Source organism: Pyxicephalus adspersus, chromosome 5, assembly GCF_032062135.1.
Source record: "Pyxicephalus adspersus chromosome 5, UCB_Pads_2.0, whole genome shotgun sequence".
Lineage (NCBI taxonomy): Eukaryota > Metazoa > Chordata > Amphibia > Anura > Pyxicephalidae > Pyxicephalus > Pyxicephalus adspersus.
The window spans coordinates 41,759,469-41,777,609 of record NC_092862.1 but is presented as its reverse complement, the minus strand read 5'-3'; the positions used below and the strand labels follow the sequence as shown (position 1 = coordinate 41,777,609).

Here is an 18,141-nt window from a genome sequence, read left to right as displayed (position 1 = left end):
CATGCATGGTGCAATGTGATGGGTGGATCTCTTTCTGTCTATCAGAAGCGATGACTGCAGCTCATGTCTGCAATTGTTAAAACATTCAATAAAGGGCCTGTGACGACAAGTTTGTGTTCCCTTTATGTGGGTTTTACATTCCCCTACATGTCTTTTGGAATTTAATGCACCTGCCAATGAATTCGGAATGATATCAGAAGGGTCTTAAAACTGAAAACTTCAAAAGAAAGCCTGGGGCCCATGGATACAAGACCCAAACATTATTTCTATTGAGCAAATTATTACCTCTTAGGTATACCCAATTAGTCCAGTTTAACTCCTTTATCCAGTTTCTCATTCATTTATTTTTAAAAGGAGTATTGTATTGTATAAAATACAATGGTGTGAAAAAAACCTTACTAATACCTGAAAGCAAAACACCCTTTTAGATTTCATAGCCCTCAAGCAACCAGCCATGAACCCTGTAAAGTTGTCATATTTAAGTGTTATTTTCTAAATGTTTATTCATTTTATTTTTAACAGAAAAAAATATCAACAAGCGTTATTGATGGAAAATGAAACAATGTGCTTTGAGGGGGCTCACAGTTATACAATTGGCCTTGAATAAGGGCGGTGAACAACGTCAGCTTTGTGAGGAAGGAGTGAACTCAGGCTGCACAAAACATTATGAAAGGTACAAAGAAGGTATTGTTTCTGCTTCCAGGGTGCATTTTTTTAATGCAGTCACTGATTATGTGTGGGAAGCATTAGCTTTCAGCTTACTGTTGGCCTATGAATTGTCACATTGCATTGTGCCAGCAGCAGAACACTCCTATACCATCTAGTGGTTGTAAAGCTAACTCATACAGATGTGAGAAACTTTGAGGGACACCTGAAGGTTAAATCACTATCACTGATAGAGTTTTATGTAGGGTGAACATGGCACGTCATCATGATAAAGTTCAAAAAATCTTTCTTTGGCTGAGGCTCCATATCTACCGAGCTCTGACAATACTAGTAATACCTAAAATGGAAAAGTAGCAGGACTTCTGCAAAATATCTATTTCTGCTTTTTATGTGACAATTCTGTATGTTTTCCATAATTAGTACAATATAATGCTACTCCTAAGGCATTGGCAGATAACATGGTGTATTTATATAGAATTCTTTAGCTGGAGCTGCACACTGGTAAATATTTCATTATCAGTATTTAAAGTAAAATTCTTTTATATTAAAAAAAAAGTATCAAGGATCCTAAACAGTCCAACCTCTCTGGTCCATTAGGATGCCTGAACCTTACTAACACACATTTTTCTGAATAATGTAAGGGTCAACTAGTAAAACATCTAACAGTGTTAGGACTAGAATTAGTTTAATAACTGCTACCCCTGACACAAATGTCATTTTATTGTTTCATTGTTATTATTGTTCCAAGCACATTGTTCCATTTTCCATCAATAAACGCTTGTTGATATTTTTTTTTCTGTTCAAAATAAAATGAATAAACAGTTAGAAGATAACACTTAAATATTGCTACTTTGCAGGGTTCATGGCTGGTTGCTTGAGGGCTATGAAATCTAAAAGGGTGTTTTGCTTTCAGGTATTAGTAAGGCCTCTTTCACAGCATTGTACAATACAATACTCCTTTTAAAAATAAATGAATGAGAAACTGGATAAAGGAGTTAAACTGGACTAATTAGGTATACCTAAAGGTGCGTACACACTTCCAATTTTTATCGTTCCAATCGAACGACGAACGATCGATTGGGCAAAAAATCGTTAGTAAAAAAGTAACCAACGACGCCGACGAACGAGGAAAGTCGCTGGAAACGAACGACCGGACCGACGGATCGGATTGGACGACGATCGTTGAACATCGTTCGTGTGTACGGTCGTTCGTTGATCGTCCATGTTCAGAGCATGCGTGATGAACGAACGTCCGTTCACTTTCCTGTCGTGCACATAGTTCCTCTATCGCTCAAACGATCGTATCTATTGTGTGTACAATATCTACGAACGATCGTGTCGTTATCTCTATGTGCAGGATCGGTGCTATACGATCGTTCGTATATATCGTGCATGAACGTTCGTGGTTCGTTTTCCAACGATAATAATTGGAAGTGTGTATGTAGCTTTAGAGTAATAATTTGCTCAATAGAAATAATGTTTGAGTCCCGTATCCATGAGCCCCAGGCTTTGTGTTGAAGTTATCAGTTTAAGACTCTTCTGGTATCAATATTTTGTGATTAGACCCCTAGCTCCTATCCTCTCTGTTCAGTTTCTAAGATACCAGTAATCAAAATAAAAAAAAACTTGTTCTCCAACAGCTACTTTTAGTTTACTGCTTTCATATCAGAAGCTTTCATAGGTTGTAGCAGGAAAATGTTGATCAAAAATTTCTCCATACTTCCTTTTTTACAGACGTGACAGATACTGTGCTCCACAGTGGTTTGATAGGTGGAATAGGGACAGTGGTTTAGGTGACTCAGGAAATTTAGGAATCCCAAATTATCATTTATTTTGTTTGTGTCAGTTTTGCAACTTTTTTGCATGTATATTTTCAAAATAGGAATTTTTGTTCCAGCAGAACAAAAAAGGGAACAAACTTCACAACATTCATGGTAAATCGCAGAATGTTAAATTAAAAATGATTAAAATTACTGGTAACACTGCATCCATTGAATTTAAGCTATTCACGCACAGGTAATTTATCCATAGCTTTTTTGGCACAGGCAATTAGGATACGTTTGGGACATTTAGACTGATTTACTAAAGTAGTATTTACTGTTCACCTAGAAAAGTGAATTATCCCCTTGTAAAGCATATTTCACCACTGCATGTTGTGCAAATTTATTTTGCAAAAAATACCCAACCATGTGCAAAGAAATTAAAGAAAATAGGTTCAACTCCAGCTTGATCTGTCATTTTTCTTTTAGATGTGACACGCATGGACAAGGATGAAATCCTATATCAAGCTTTCATTGCTGTCTGTGTCCCTGTAAAGCTGACCTGACATGTTACCATCTTATAGAATCTTACAACTATGAAGTCAGCTTTATGTAACAGAAATGTAATGTATTATTAAGGTAGACCCTCTTATTACATAAAGTTGGCAGCTCTTATGTGGAACACCTTGATTTAAATGAATGGACTGTCAGTGGTAAAAATGGCCTATTGCCTTTTTCTGCACATCATTGTACTTTGTGCATTGCGTTCTGGAGACGCATTAAGGTGCCATTAAGCATTTGTGTGCATTAATTTAACATACGCCTTTATAATGCATTATTACAATAGGAAGAAATTTCCTTCACAATGGAGAATCGTGCTAAAGGTTTACACACTTTACACTCACAGGTATTACAGATACTGACGCCTTTCAATGTGTGCAGCGCATTTGTTTTTTAATATGAGGCCAATAGAATGTAATCACATCTAGGATGTGATCAAAACATTTTGCAGCAAATCATTTCGGAAAATAGACAAATTTCAAACTGTATTACCAAGATACCACAAACAACATTGTAATTGTAAATGAGTGACACGGTCTAAGTGTGTGGGGGGGGAGGGGGGAGGGGTCAGGGTTCACATTTGTGGATTTACTATTCTGTCACTGTACATATACTTTAAATACAAGATAAATATATTACAATCTCTCATGGGCAATGTTAGCGACCCCTACTAACCTCTTTTATTGAAAATTCCAGCTACCTGGCTTCAATGCTTATTATTTTGCTCCAGTAGTTTTAGTGAGCCAGAAAAAGCTCTGCTATGTAAAATAATAAACCAAATGCAATTGATACCATATTAAATTATTTTTTATGAATTTTTACTATTAAGCTTTATTACTTTATACCTAATACGCTTCTTTTCCAGCAGAATGTCAGATGTCTATTTCCCCTCTTATGTGTTGTGTTTTTGCACCCTATACCTAACACACAATGACATTGGTGGAACCATAGAAGTGTGCAATGTGCAAGTATGAAAAGGTCGGCAGGGCAGCTGCACTGGGAAAGTAGGCGATATGGACTGCCAGATAGGTGAGTATATGGACTCTTCTATTGGAGAACAATAGCTATGGGATTCTTTAAAATTCTGATTTAAGCATTAGGATGTGTGCCTATGTGACAGAGGTAAGGTCATACATTTCATACTCCCCCAAATGTCCAGCCTGCCATAAATATTTTTTAATATTTCTCTCAATATATACATGTACTACACTCCGGAATGACTTCTAAACTAATATCAAAGCTGTCAGCATCAGCTCTCTTCTGTCCTCGCACACTCACTCTCAGAGATTTCTTGTCACCATGTTTGAGATCCAATGGCTTCATCTCTGAAGCATTATTGTTTGCTTGTGTAGTATAAGGCAACACTGTGAGTACATCATGGCAACATCTTGGATAGTGTTTAAAACATTCAAATGTATCTTTGCACTCATCACATGGGAAGTACTGACAGCCTTCTTTTGATGTTTTGATCTTTTGACAGTTTGATCTTCTTCTATAAAACAGTTTGTGGAACAGCTCGGGTAGTGAAACATGGTGGCAAACGCTGGTAGGTTTCCTGCACAGCCATTGTACGGCACACAATTTGTGAAAAACTGAAAAACGCTGTGCAAGCATATTTCGAAAATTAGGTTTCAAAAGAAGATAAATCAGCGGATTGTACATTGTTGATGATTTTGCAAATATTGCAGGTACTGCAAATGCCAGAGGAGGAATGATATCAATAGATCCGAATGCTGCCCACATAGCAATAATAGCATATGGGCTCCATGCAGTGAAGAAACCAATGCACACAGCAATGCTTAGCTGAAAAAGAAGACAATTATATTAGTTAAAAGACAACTACATTTATACATGTCACAGCTTGACTGAAGTACAATTCCTCTTATAACATATGGAACATAAACATATTTATATGAAATCTGATATTACAGAATCTGGTGCACTAAATAATTGTTTGGATATGCTAGGTATCACATTTATTGTAAAGCAATAATCAATGATGTCCGAAAAAATTGACTAGATTTGGGAAAATCATTATTTTTGTTTTGTTAAACAAACTTGTTCCTTCAGGGTGGGGCAAATGCCTGGCCCACCTCTGAGGTTTCTTTTTCTAACCCCTTCCTCACTATATGACATAGTAGTGTCAATGGGTTCCAAAAAAGGAGTGAAGGGGAAGATGAGACATTGGATATATTCAGTGTCAGATGATAAAGATTTTTCAGACTGCATTTTTTAATGAAGACAGTAGAGATCAGTAGTGTGGATGTCATAAAGGCTAAGTATTAATCATTCACTTTGCTTTCATAGAGATCCAATCACTTTAGGTGAAAATGTTCTGTTTTTATAGGTATGGCAGCCTAATTCTTTCAAAACAAGGGGCCTTGAGACTATTTTTGGTACTGTACCATTCATAGCTAGGGTCTATAGCCCTATAATATTTATAATATTATATAATATTAAATAAGTATAATATTTTACCCAGAACAGCCAACAAATGGTGCTAAATCTAAAATCTATAGATCTAAATCCTTAAATCTATAGTAACCCATGAGAAAATAAGATTCCCTTACAATAAACTGTAGACAGGTCTAATTCTATGAATAAACTTTTCTTATTTGAGTCATTGGTCTGTTAAATAAGCAATTACTGTTTTTTCGGCAAATCTGTTTGATAAAGTCAAAGTTAAGTCAAGTTAATGTTTCTGTTTTTGTACATGTATTCCCTTTCAAAAATCAATAAATGAAGTATGTTAAAAAAAAAGACACTAAGATTTAGGTAGGAATACACATGGCTCAGATTTAAAGCAGAATTTAAGCAGACCTAAACTAAAATGTTTACCTTACATAAAAGTGAAGACAACCTTTTTATTTAAGGGGGAAATTTCCTTCTTTTTATTGGGGAGAGGTTAAAAACCCTTTTTTAAAAAAATGGATTTTTTTCTTCAATGGGGAAGATGTGCAGATCGGCACTCTTTTTTTCCCTATCTACGTCACTCAATCTCGCACCAGCGCAATGTGAGACTGGGTGGCGTAGGTAGAAGAAGGGCAGAGAAGATGGTGGCACCTGGCGCTTCCTCTGCGTCGGGATGAAGGAGGATACTAGGACAACGCAGGACCCAATCCAAGAAACCTCCAAAGGGATCGACTAATCTAATTTGTTTTTTAGTTTACTTCTGCTTTTATCTCAAAATATCTTTTTTCCTCACATATACAGCTCTCCCTCTGAGGATATGACTTGCTCATGCATATTGGCTGCAACCAACTATATTGTGAAATAATTGTGTTTTTTACCCAGATGAATTTTCTTTTAAGAGGTAGGTGGGATAACTATATGGAAATTAGAGTGTTGGAAGTCAAATTACTTGTGTATATTATGCCAGAATATAATTCTACTTTAGGGAAATCCTAAATTAAAAGAAATGTGTAGGGTGCAATTTTTGAGCTTCTTACAAAGTCACCTGGATATTGTGTTATTCCAGTAGCTTTATATGTTATGAGTTACTGAAATGACCCTCAAAGAGCAATTTCCGATTAGACTCTGCAATTGCAATTTACTGAACATGATAATCATGCAGCGGACATGGTTAAGGACTAATGTGAGCGCTAACAGTGTTTAACGTATTGATCAGGATTAATGTAAATTACTTTTGCAATCTGTATTTATTAGTGAACATATTGGTGTAATGAATGCCCTGCAGAACATCATCTGGCAGAACTATATCAATGTTTATTTTATCAATTTGGCTCATTGATTGTCTTTCATTTAAATCTGTGATTAGCTACGCTACAATAGAAAAAAGAATAACAAGCAGTGAAAAGATGAACTCAGTCTGATACAAAGACAATACAATTAAAAAACACCTAACTCTGCACGGAAGATATAAAGAAATTAGTGAAACCAAACAGAAATAACTCAGAGAGCTACAATCTACAATTGCAGGAATGCATATGCAGTCCATATGTGACAACACTGCCGTCTGCCACCTTGCTTGTCCTTAATTTGTGATTGCATTTGATTTATTCAGCTCAGCCTAAGGCAATGACAGTTGCAATTACTTCTCTTATTCTATATTTCTTGATAGTAACATTGTTTACAGTCATTGGTCTTTACTCTCATACATTTACATTTCTCTAATAAATATTAGTCTTTCTGAAACGCAAATTTAGATAAATCTGGTGCATATGACGTTTACTCTACTGAAATAAAAGGACAGAAACAGATAATACTGTTTATTACATTATATCTGATTATGCCTATGTTTAAACAATTCAATTTTCATTCATCTGCAGGTGAATTAAACAGAAATTTGTTTTTCATATGTTTTTTTAATATAAGTGAATGTTTATATAAATTCGGGTATATAACAAAAGGTTTACCAAAAGGAGTATTCACCCTTATTTTACACAATAAAGTGTAAAGTGTCTGTTTCTCCTCTTTTTCATATAACATAGTTTATATAATTTAAACTATTTTAGTAAATCAGCTTTATTGTTTGAAAGACTTCATGAACCACAAAAGGTGAATGGGGTTATGCTATATACAATAAGGATTCATCCATCTTAACAAACAAGAATGTCTGACCTCCCAGAGGGATCAGCCATGCTCAATGCTTTGCCCTGCATGGTTTAAACACCCGGGTAAGTATATTTGTAAACCTTTCTCTGCAGGTATTATGCTTGTACAGGAGGGGTGGGGGTTTCTTCATATGGGTAGGGGGCCCACTTAATAAATAAGTGACTTTGCATTTTAGTATACGCTCTTCATTTATAATACTCCACAACCTCTATGCTAAAATCATATGCATAGTCAAAATGTTTTTAATTTTGTAAAACTCCCAACAGGTATTTAGGTTTTCATTTCAAATTCTCTTCTATTTCCTTCTAGATGACAATGGCCACCAGCACATACACAAGAGTGAATATTTCTGATGGCAATTGCAACTTGACAGAGCATTTGCCCTTTCCCAAACTGTCTATGAGATGCATAATTGCTATATACTAATATTAAAAACTACATTTTCAGATAAATCAGTAATTAGTGTTTGTTTATGTTGCTCACTTACAAGATGGCATCCTAAAGGTCTTTTGTGCACCCCATGTGTAAAAAACCTATTTTCTGCACTGAGCTACAAATAAAATGTAAGGCATGCCCTACTTCATTTCTTCTCAGATACTCTAAGACTCAAGCTGTCTTAAATGAAAAAAAAAGCTTTGATTAGGGATATACTATATTAATAACTGTGTCCCAATAAAGTAAGAAATAAATATTATTATTATACAATATTTATATAGCGCCGACATATTACACAGCACTGTACAAAGTCCATAGTCATGTCACTAGCTGTCCCTTAAAGGAGCTCATAATCTAATGTCGCTGCTATAGTCATATTTCTATATTATAGTTTGAGGTCAAATTTTTGGGGGGAACCAAATACCCTAACTGCATGTTTTTGGAATATGGGAAGAAAACAGGGTACCCAGAGGAAACCCATGCAAGCAAAGGGAGAACCTGTAAAGTCCATGCAGATAGTGCCCTGGCAGAGATTCAAACCTGGGACCCAGCGCTGCAAAGGCCAGAGTGCTAACCTTTATGTAAAGGCAAAGCAAAAGTATTAGTGAAATATACTCATTATGCTTTAATAGAGACTTGGTTGTATGAACATAGAATTCTAATGATGGTAAGGAGAACACCAAAGAGATGTGACGTCTGAGCTAGGTTATGTAAGCTATGTTTAAAATATGCTTGTTAAGGATTGTGACGCCTTATATAAAATGTGGAACATGCAATAACTTTACATTTTCTGTGATGTCCTATACTATATTTGTTCAAATATAGAAGCAATACTTTCATGACTTCTTATTACTGTTGGTAATTAATAAAACATTTCTCCCTTTAATTTAAATTCTGCAGCTAGCATTTGCTGATCTCAATTAATACTGGCTGTCATATCTAAAAGTGCATTGTTGAACTATGTGCCAAGAATGTATTGGTCCTGACAAGTTACCATTACTGCAAATAAATCATGCAGATTTTGACAAGTGACATTTCAATGTTATCACACTTCTGGGTTCCAGCACAGCAGTATTCCTTGTGTCCTACTGATCATGAATTTATGTTATGTGGACCATATTATATATTCAGATTAAACTGTCAGGATTGATCTGCATTGCTTATTTCTAAGACTTCAGGAATGGCTGGCAACCTAATCTAAGCTACATTATGGGAAATGTGATTCTATATTCAACTTTGCTTACCTATTCTTGGAAAACGTAACAAATCACTTTTGAGCATTAAATTTGCAGCACACTTCCAGGAAAGTAAGAGAAAGGGATCATATAAGGAAGGGCTCTAAAACCTCATAAAATGGAACTGGAGGTTTAGGTTTTAATCAAGACTTCTTGAATATTTATATAAAGAAAGATATTTAAGGCTCTATTTATAAAACAGGGAAAAGCACTAGATTATTCAAACAAGAATAAAATGAGTTTATTACGCATACAATGTACAAAACACATCCAGGGTTCCATATCGTAAGTGAGAAACACACCCCTATATATATATATATATATATATATATATATATATATATATTACATTGGGCATACAAACATTTATTTTTTTTATTATTATCATATTATGCAGCGCAGTACATTAAATAAGGAACATCTATCTACTAGATCTAATGATTCTTATAACATCTGTACTGTGGAGGTGATCTTATATGCGTTCATACACCTAAACAGGTATGCAATGTGTTGGACGGCTCACTCCTATTTACTGCAGTCTTTATTGCACCCTTCCAATGATTGCAGCCAGAACAAAAAATAACATTTTATTTTTTTTAACTAGTAGAAGCCTTATAATTTGATTTAAAGTCTAACCTGATCAAAAAATACATTGGCGATTGTCCGGCATCTGGGATATATGCATTGTTTTTGCTTTTAAAGAATGTAAATAATTTTGAGATTTTGTAACCAATATATATTTAGCATACATTCTACAAGCACAAACGTAATTGTGTCTAAATCACAACAAGGATTGCAACCCAAAGAATTTCCCAATATAAAAGAAATGTACAAGATTGCAGACCTAAGAATATCCATACCTTATGAAAAATATAAAAGATGGTAGACCAAAGAATATCCAACCCTTATGAAAAATGCTCAATATTGCAGACCATACAAAAATGTCTGTATCACTTACATTGCTGTATTTTTTTCCTGTACAGACCCCAACTAAATGTTAGCATTCATGGACCCTAGGCATTTTTTTACCAGCAATTTGGAATTGTTTTCTGGAGGAAAAAAAGCAGTGTATAAGACAACAATGCTACATAATTTATCCCAGAGTCTGATCGTTCCAGCAGAGTAATTTACCTTTACAATGATGGTCTGCACACTATTCATTCTTGCGGGAACTGAACTGTGACGCTCCACGGCTTTCCGAGACCCCTTCATTGTTATCAATATCATTGTAAATGAAGTGATTATAATTCCACAAGGGATGAGGAAACAAAACACAAAGAGAGCTATAGTGTAGGACATTGCAACTTGGTTCACATTAGAAGAACGCCAGTCAATGCAACAAGCTGTGCCATATGGTTCTGTTCCATATTTGCCCCAGTGAATTAAAGGCGAGGTAGCAAAAAGAGCCGAGTATGCCCAGGCACAGCAAATGAGAATGCTTCCATGTTTGTGACCAAATCTATTTCCTGAAATAAGATGAGATTTTTTAAAATACAAATCACATACCAAGTTATTATAGACAACAAATAGGCATTTTACATTGCATAAACTTTTGGTGGAGTTAAAATGAACCTGAATTCAAAGTATAAAATCTGATTGTCCTCAGTAACCTTACCTCATTGGAATTAAAATAACTTAAAAATCACTTTTTGTAATAATGATTCTTATGTTTTGTGAATCAAACTTGTATTGTATTGCTAAGATGTTTTGATAAAAAGGTAAAAGTGGAACACAGATTCGAAGTAGCTTCACCTTTTTATTTGGACATAGTAGACCAATATGTCCATTCCAATATGAAGTTAACCCCCACCCATATGAGGAAAGCTTTTAATGGGTAAATAATTCAATAAACTGTCATATCCCTAGGGTAATACAATTTCAGAAAAAAAGAAGGAAAGAATAATCCTTTTCTTATCCATACGGACAGAAAGGGTTAGAGAATAGGGAATTCCTGGCAAAATTCCCAAAATTCATACCCAAAATTAAAAAAGTTTAATTGACAACACTAAAAACATTTTGAACCTACATATTCAAAAATTGTGCCATCATTGAACGTAATACAAACACTATACATGGGAGTAACACCAAATACCAATAATGTTACATGGTAATGCTTGACTATCATGATGGATAGCAAGTAACAAACAAGTAACTAGTTAAAAAAAACAAAAAAGTTCTTCTGTTCTGTAATGATTACCAAAGCATGATATCCTGAAGGCTCATAGATTGCTAGAAAAACAATGATTTTTTTGTGTGTATTACTGGTTTAAAAAAGTGCCACTGTAATGATTTATATAGAAAAACATTGGTGCATGAAAATAAATGCATATATGCATGATGCATGGAAATAAATGAGTACTGGCCAGTGTTTTCACAGCATTTTAGAACATTTTGTAATGTATTCCAATTTAATTCAACACTGTAACAGTTTTACAAAAAGTGTTGCTAGTTTTTTTATGGCCATTTTACAATATATGACAAAGGATGTATAAAATATAATCTGTAGAAAAATCCTGCATTTGTGTGAACAAGTATTTTTAAAGTGATGCACTTCTTCATGTTCAAGATAACTGAATTAGAAAACAACTAAAAGTACATATAATTTCTTATTGTGTGAATGGCAAGCATTCAGAAAATTATCTTCCAACTTTTGATCCAAGCAGTGCCAAGTCCATGGCGGAACAATAAAGAAACTTTTCTGAAAGCTTGTCCTGAAAAATGAACAGTTGGTATAGATAACAAAGTCTAAAGTTCAGCTGTGTTGTTACAAGCGCATTGACCTGGCTACAATCACCCAAAACATTTCAGATACTACAAACTGTGCGGTTGCCAAATAGTAGACTTACCATAAGTAGGAAAACAAACTTTAATGCAGCACACAATACTTAGTAATGTGACAGTAGACAAGCTACAAATGCCAAACAGAACGCCACAGAAGGCATAAAACAAACAAACGTTTGCTCCATAAATCCACCTATAAACAAAGACAGAAATTTGTTAAGTAACAATAAGATTGTCAGAATTAAAGCTGAACTCCAGACAGATATAAAAGACACATAATACATAAATATATAGTTTTGTGGATGCAAGTAGTTTAAATACACAAATCTGACTTGGTTTCAGCCTCTTTCATTCCCTTTGCAGCAGAGTTTGGGGGTGGTGGGCGGTGTTTTAGGAGAGAAGTAAAATCAACCACTTTTGCTGCAGTGCAAGAACCAACCTGACAGAAATGACCTAAAATCAATTTATTAGTTTGCTGCTTCTTCTTTCACTGTCTAATCACCGGGGTTGGGGGGGGGGGGGGAGTTATGGCTGGTTGTGCATGTGCGCACTTGGGCTGAGTGGGCTTATTAAGTCTTTACTGAGTGATCATCATCCATCCTGTGTCTCAACTGATCCATGCATTGTTCTGATAGTACCCAATGTTTCTGACCTACTCTAGGATGACCCCACTGGCTTTTGTCTGGACTCCAGATCACCTATTACTGACCCGAGCCAGGTACCTGGTCTGCTTTCATGCGTACCATGATGCTCGCAAGTTACTGGTCTTGGCTATCCACTCAGCATTGGCACCTAGTGCTGCAAAAGTCAGACTACTAGCCACTGAGCCACGGTGCTGCCCATTGCGGAAGTCATGCTAATAAAAGATGCCCATTAGGCCACACCAACAAACAAAGATAAAACAAAATCAGATTTATTTTTCTGAAAATCACCATGAATATAAAATTGCAGTGAATACCGTAGCAATAAATCTAGTAGCAAAACTTTTATACAGGGATGGTATTATTATACAGAATTAATATAGCGCTAACATATTATGCAGTGCTGTACATTAAATAGGGGTTGATGGGAGAAGAGAGGAGACTTCATCCAGAGTAACAGGGCTGAGGGAGGTCAGTGATAATTTATAGGCGGAGGGGGTAAATATTGTTGAAGAGACATCATGTCTGATTTTGTCTATTTTATCTCTAAAGTAGGTGGCTATGTGTTGGGCAGAGAAGGTTGTTGTGGGGGGAGCAGGTTTGGGGTTTAGGGGGGAGACAATTGTTGAGAAGAGGTTGCGTGGGTTGGAAGCTTGGGATGAAATGACAGCGGAGAAATAATTTTGCTTTGTGACAGTGAGCTCTGTGTTAAGGTGTTGTAGTCTGGCTTTGTAGTCCATGAGCAAGGCCAGATTGCCTCCATCTGCACTCTGTTGCACAGGTACACATCTGGTGTGGTTGTTGTGCCAGGGGCTGTCCCAATCGTCCTGTAGGGTTTCTGCTCCATGTACATATAGCTTGGAGATATTGCAGCTGCAAAACCTTATACATTTGCACAGGTTCCCAACCTTATTCCATGTGTTTGGCTATATTCTGTCAGATATATTACACAAAAACAGCAGCACTTACTGGAAGAAGACATCCAGCCAGTAATTTGTTACAGATATTTTATGTGTGTGCTATTTGGGTGAATTTACTGTATTCACCTCCATGTCCGCACATGTCTAGGTAACGCTGAAAAGGGTTTTGCACTGTAAGAACATTTTTGGCCAGACACTAATGTGAGTGACATATGCACTGAAATGACCTGGAAAAGTGTTGACAAGTTATCATTGTATTATAATAAAATAACTAGAAATACAGTTAGCTGCAGTTGTTGACAAGTGGGATTAATTTCTTAAGGCCATGAGACAGAGCTGTGAATAGAATACCAAGGCCTTGGAAGTAACAATACCTATTTATATATGATACACAGTCTAACAATGCCTTCCTAGCAATATGGATCCTCCTGAATTCCTAACAACATTTTCCTAAGAACATAATAATGTGTACAATACTATTTGTGCCATTTCATTATTTACCAGTACAGTTATATAATATAAAGCAATGGATTTTATTGCATTACCAAGGCTGCAGACCAACCTGTGTGCAAAGCTAGAGGTGATGGCTAGAGGGTACAGAACCACAGTCATCCCAAGGTCACTCAAAGCCAGATTTACTATGAAGTATTCTGCTGGCTTTAACATTTGCTTCTTCTGGTAGGATATGTACAACAAGATGCTGTTTCCAAATAGTGAGCACAGACCTATGTACAATAAGGAAACAAATCATGAGCAGAAAATAAAAGACCCTAGGATACTCATAATACCATACAATAACTTAACACCAACCACAATTTGAAGTGCATTACTTCTGTACTAATGCCAATTTAAAAGGCAGTAGATCACATACTCACATACCATAGTTACATTAGTAGGTTAGGTTGAAAAAAAGACATAAGTCCATCAAGTTCAACTACTAGGGAAATAAACATATCCCAGATATAAAACCCTATAAGACATGGTTGCCCTACTATACCATACCATTGCACTGTGTATGTTGTTCTATGCTTTAAATTATTCTGACTGCTGCCCTCCGTATTTTATGATGTATGTAACATAATGCTGACTATTGCACTTTAACTGTGCTGTGTTTTTCAAACTTGTATTCATTGGGCCTGATGTATTAAAACTCTCCAAGGCTGGATAGGATACACTTTCATCAGTAAAGCTGAGTGATCCAGAAAACCCAGAATGGATTTCTTAAAAGTAATTTGCTATTTGTTAGCAAATGTTTTCAATCCTGGAACAGATCCATTCCAGGTTTGCTGGATCACCCAGCTTCACTGATAAAAGTGTATCTTCTCCAGCTTTGGAAAACTATCAACTATTAAATCAGGTCCTTTGTCTGAACAGGTGCAACTTGCCTCATTTAAGGTAGGTTCATGTAGTTTGTTTTTTTTGCAGAAAGTTGAAAAATGTTCAAAAAGTTTACCCCATGGAAATTATTCATTTGTGTAACATATTTGAACAGGCAATCACTATATCTGAAGAACTCACAAAAAAATTAGCTTGTAAACAATCCCATAATCTAAAAAACTAAAAATACAGATAGACATGTGAAAAAAAGGAGGCATCTGCTAAATGTAATACTTCTTTAAATCTAATAAATTAGAATGTCTTATTTAAATCACTACTGTAAGAAGAATAATACAGATCTCAGTGTGAAATTTGAAATGCTAATTTGTCCAGGGCTGGCCAACCCAGCAAGTTGAGGCCAAGAGCCAAATGTTTGTCTTTATTAGAAGTCTCCGAGAACAACTAATTTACATTGCGGGATCTGCAGGTCCCTCGATAATGAGGGAAAGATTTCACCAATGAAAATGTATTGGTTTACAATTTGTGCAAAGAAAATAACTTTGCTGACAAAAAGAACATTAGAGCAAACCCCGTATTCATACAGCAACTCATTTGCATAGGTGTGAATATAGTTTCAATTTCCTGGTAAACTGTAGGGTATAAATATGAACCTGCCACATAAATAGGGTGTGATATCACGGAAATAACAGGTAAAAACAGTAATGTTCATTCAGCCCATAACCCAATGTATTGCTTTTATATAACTAATATTAAAACGATGACAATAATAAAAAGATAAAATAAAAAAAAGAAACAATACTTTATTTATAATATGATTTATTTAGTAAAGCTTACCAAATATTAAATATGCCATTCCAACAACATTATCAGCTGTTTTAGGAATATTTGAATGGTGAGAAATATTGCTTGCAAACTCCATCTGAAAGAAAAAAACAATCATTCAGGACAATAAGCCAACAACAAAACATAATACAGAGGCATTTTTATCCAGTCTCGGCATGCACCCATCATGGTACACAATCAATAAGAATTCTTCCTTGTCAAAAGTGCTTGAGAAAGGTCCAAGTTATGGGACCAAAACCTCATTAGTTTTAGAATTAAAGTTGAGTTCTCCTAAGTAATTTAAAGGTAATCTATCTCTAAAATGTCATGTAATCGCCATATGGCCAGACACTGCTAACAGTAACACATTCATTGATATAAAGGCCCTGGCAACCTGGAATTGATTTCTTAAGTCATTTACTATTTTTTAGTTGTTGGACCAGATCCATTCCAGGTTTACTGGATCACCCAGGTTTACTTATGCAAGTGTATATTCTCCAGCCTAGCATTATGTCTTCTTATTTATTGTGATATATTGAATGCAGTTTGAACATTATTAATATTATAACCATTATGAAGGAAAAGTAAGTTAGCTCCACTGTTGACCTAATTGTATCTTCCATTACCAGAAGAATAAGTAAGCTGTATTCTAATATATATTTTGCACGTCATTGCTCTTCTAACAAACATTAGCTTCAGCAGTTTGCATTAGACTTATGGGTAGCTACAAAGCAGATTTGCCTTTTCTGGTTGTAAAGTGTTAGACTTATTCACCATTGTCTGTCGGTGATGTTATGCTGGGGATTTCACTAAACTCTATGACTTCCTTTTGCATATATAAATGTTCTAATGTCTTTTGGCTCTCTGTTGTATAGTACAAATCTTTGTATACAACATAGAAAATTCTGGCTTATGACTTAATTCTTTCCATGGGAAATTAGGTGGCTGAGCAGGCATGGACTGATTTACATGAATGCTCCATGCATGGAAAAACACTGGCTAAAAACTGGATTAGGGTAATATGCAACAATTTAAAAAAAAAAAATAACATTAAAGTCTAATTTATTAATCAGCTTATTTCATCAGTTTATGCAGATCACGATGCAATACAAAATATTTTATGTAGATCCATTTATTTATTGCACAGTGCATGTAATTATGTGCAAAATCAGGAAATTTGCTATAGCAGAACACTATGGAGTGAGTCAGATGCAAAATACCAGCATAAATTCCAGAAATATCTGATGAATGAAATCTACTTGTAGTAGACTCATCAATGAAAAAGGGGGCCCGCAGCAAGGACTAGGCATAGTTCTCATGGCCGGAGTGCGAAGGCAGCCCCCAGCAAGTGTGGTAAGGGTTAAATGTAAGTGGAGGAGAGAAAGGCGGGAGTAGTTAGGGGCGGCAGTAAGGGGGGGAGGAGAGTGGAGGGGTTAAGTATTGGGTCCAAGGGAAGTGAGGGACAGTTTTTTGTGGGAAGAAGAATTTCCCACCCACCTGTCCTTTATTTATGGTAAGGTCATATGGCGGTTGGGGCTAGGAGGGTAAGAGTCCTATTGGTCATTTTGGAAAGGCAACCCAGTAGTAGGGTGCCCATTAATGGTGTTATGGTGGGGCCCCTGAGGCGGTGCTAGGCAGCTAGGGGCCAGTGTGGTTCAAAATGGTAAATTACATTTGGTGGAGCGGACTTTACCTTTCCTAGACCTGCAGCCTTGGGGTTAAAAAACTGGAGTTGAAGTTGGAAATAGGGCACAGTGTTTAAATAAAGAATTTTGGTTTACAGCTATTTATAAGTATTAAGGAAAGTTTTATATGTTAGCAAATCTGAATCTTATATGTTTGTTCATGTAAAATATTTGGTATTTAATAAAGTTGTTATTGTTAATTATGGTTGTTTATGGATGTTTATCTTTGTTAAAAAAACAGCTGCTTGCCAGCCATTTTAATCCCAAGCAGGTGTCCGTGTGTTATTAAGGGGGAGGCTGGTAAGCAATGGGGGGTGGGAATGAGAGTTAGGTGAGGAATTAAGTGTGGGAAATGGTTTTAGGTGCGGGAAAGGTTTTAGGTGCGGGAAAAGTTTAAGGGCGGTAAAGGTTTGATGTGGGGGAAAGTTTAAGTGGGAAGTAAGTTCTGGAGAAAGGGGGCAAAGATCTGAGCTACCCTGGTCATGGTTTACAGAGAGATGCATTGCTCCTAAATTAAAAATCTGAGAAGCCATTTATCATGATATTTATTTTCTTGGCTCCTATTGTTTTCTTTTTGACTACAAGACGCATCTCATACTTTAGATTTCAATCTCCTTTCTTAGAATATATTAAACCTTACACTGCACTTGTAAAACATTAAGTATAATTCATTTTACATTTCAAATAATCTCTCAGATGACATAAAGCGACACCAATTATTA

The 18,141-nt window shown here is 35.8% G+C and overlaps 1 protein-coding gene across 1 annotated transcript; it reads right to left on the bottom strand.

The window, feature by feature from the left end:
- Nucleotides 1-3,591: 3,591 nt before the first annotated feature.
- LOC140331920 (opsin-5-like) lies at nucleotides 3,592-16,511 on the bottom strand. The gene is made up of 6 exons (XM_072413252.1): nucleotides 16,476-16,511; nucleotides 15,747-15,831; nucleotides 14,137-14,299; nucleotides 12,079-12,206; nucleotides 10,364-10,698; nucleotides 3,592-4,790 (listed from the first exon to the last, which is right to left on the bottom strand). Exons 1-6 carry the CDS (start codon nucleotides 16,509-16,511, stop codon nucleotides 4,176-4,178), a joined length of 1,362 nt encoding a protein of 453 aa, XP_072269353.1. The 3' UTR covers nucleotides 3,592-4,175.
- Between the last annotated feature and the right edge of the window lie 1,630 nt (nucleotides 16,512-18,141).

Excerpts from the sequence above, each read along its gene's own strand:
- LOC140331920 (XM_072413252.1), bottom strand. The coding sequence starts at position 16,511 with ATGGTGAATAAGTCTAACACTTTACAACCAGAAAAG. Across the intron at positions 15,832-16,475 it reads ACACTTTACAACCAGAAAAG|ATGGAGTTTGCAAGCAATAT; the intron begins GCAAATCTGCTT and ends TTTTTCTTTCAG. Across the intron at positions 4,791-10,363 it reads TGCAGACCATCATTGTAAAG|CTAAGCATTGCTGTGTGCAT; the intron begins GTAAATTACTCT and ends CTTCTTTTTCAG.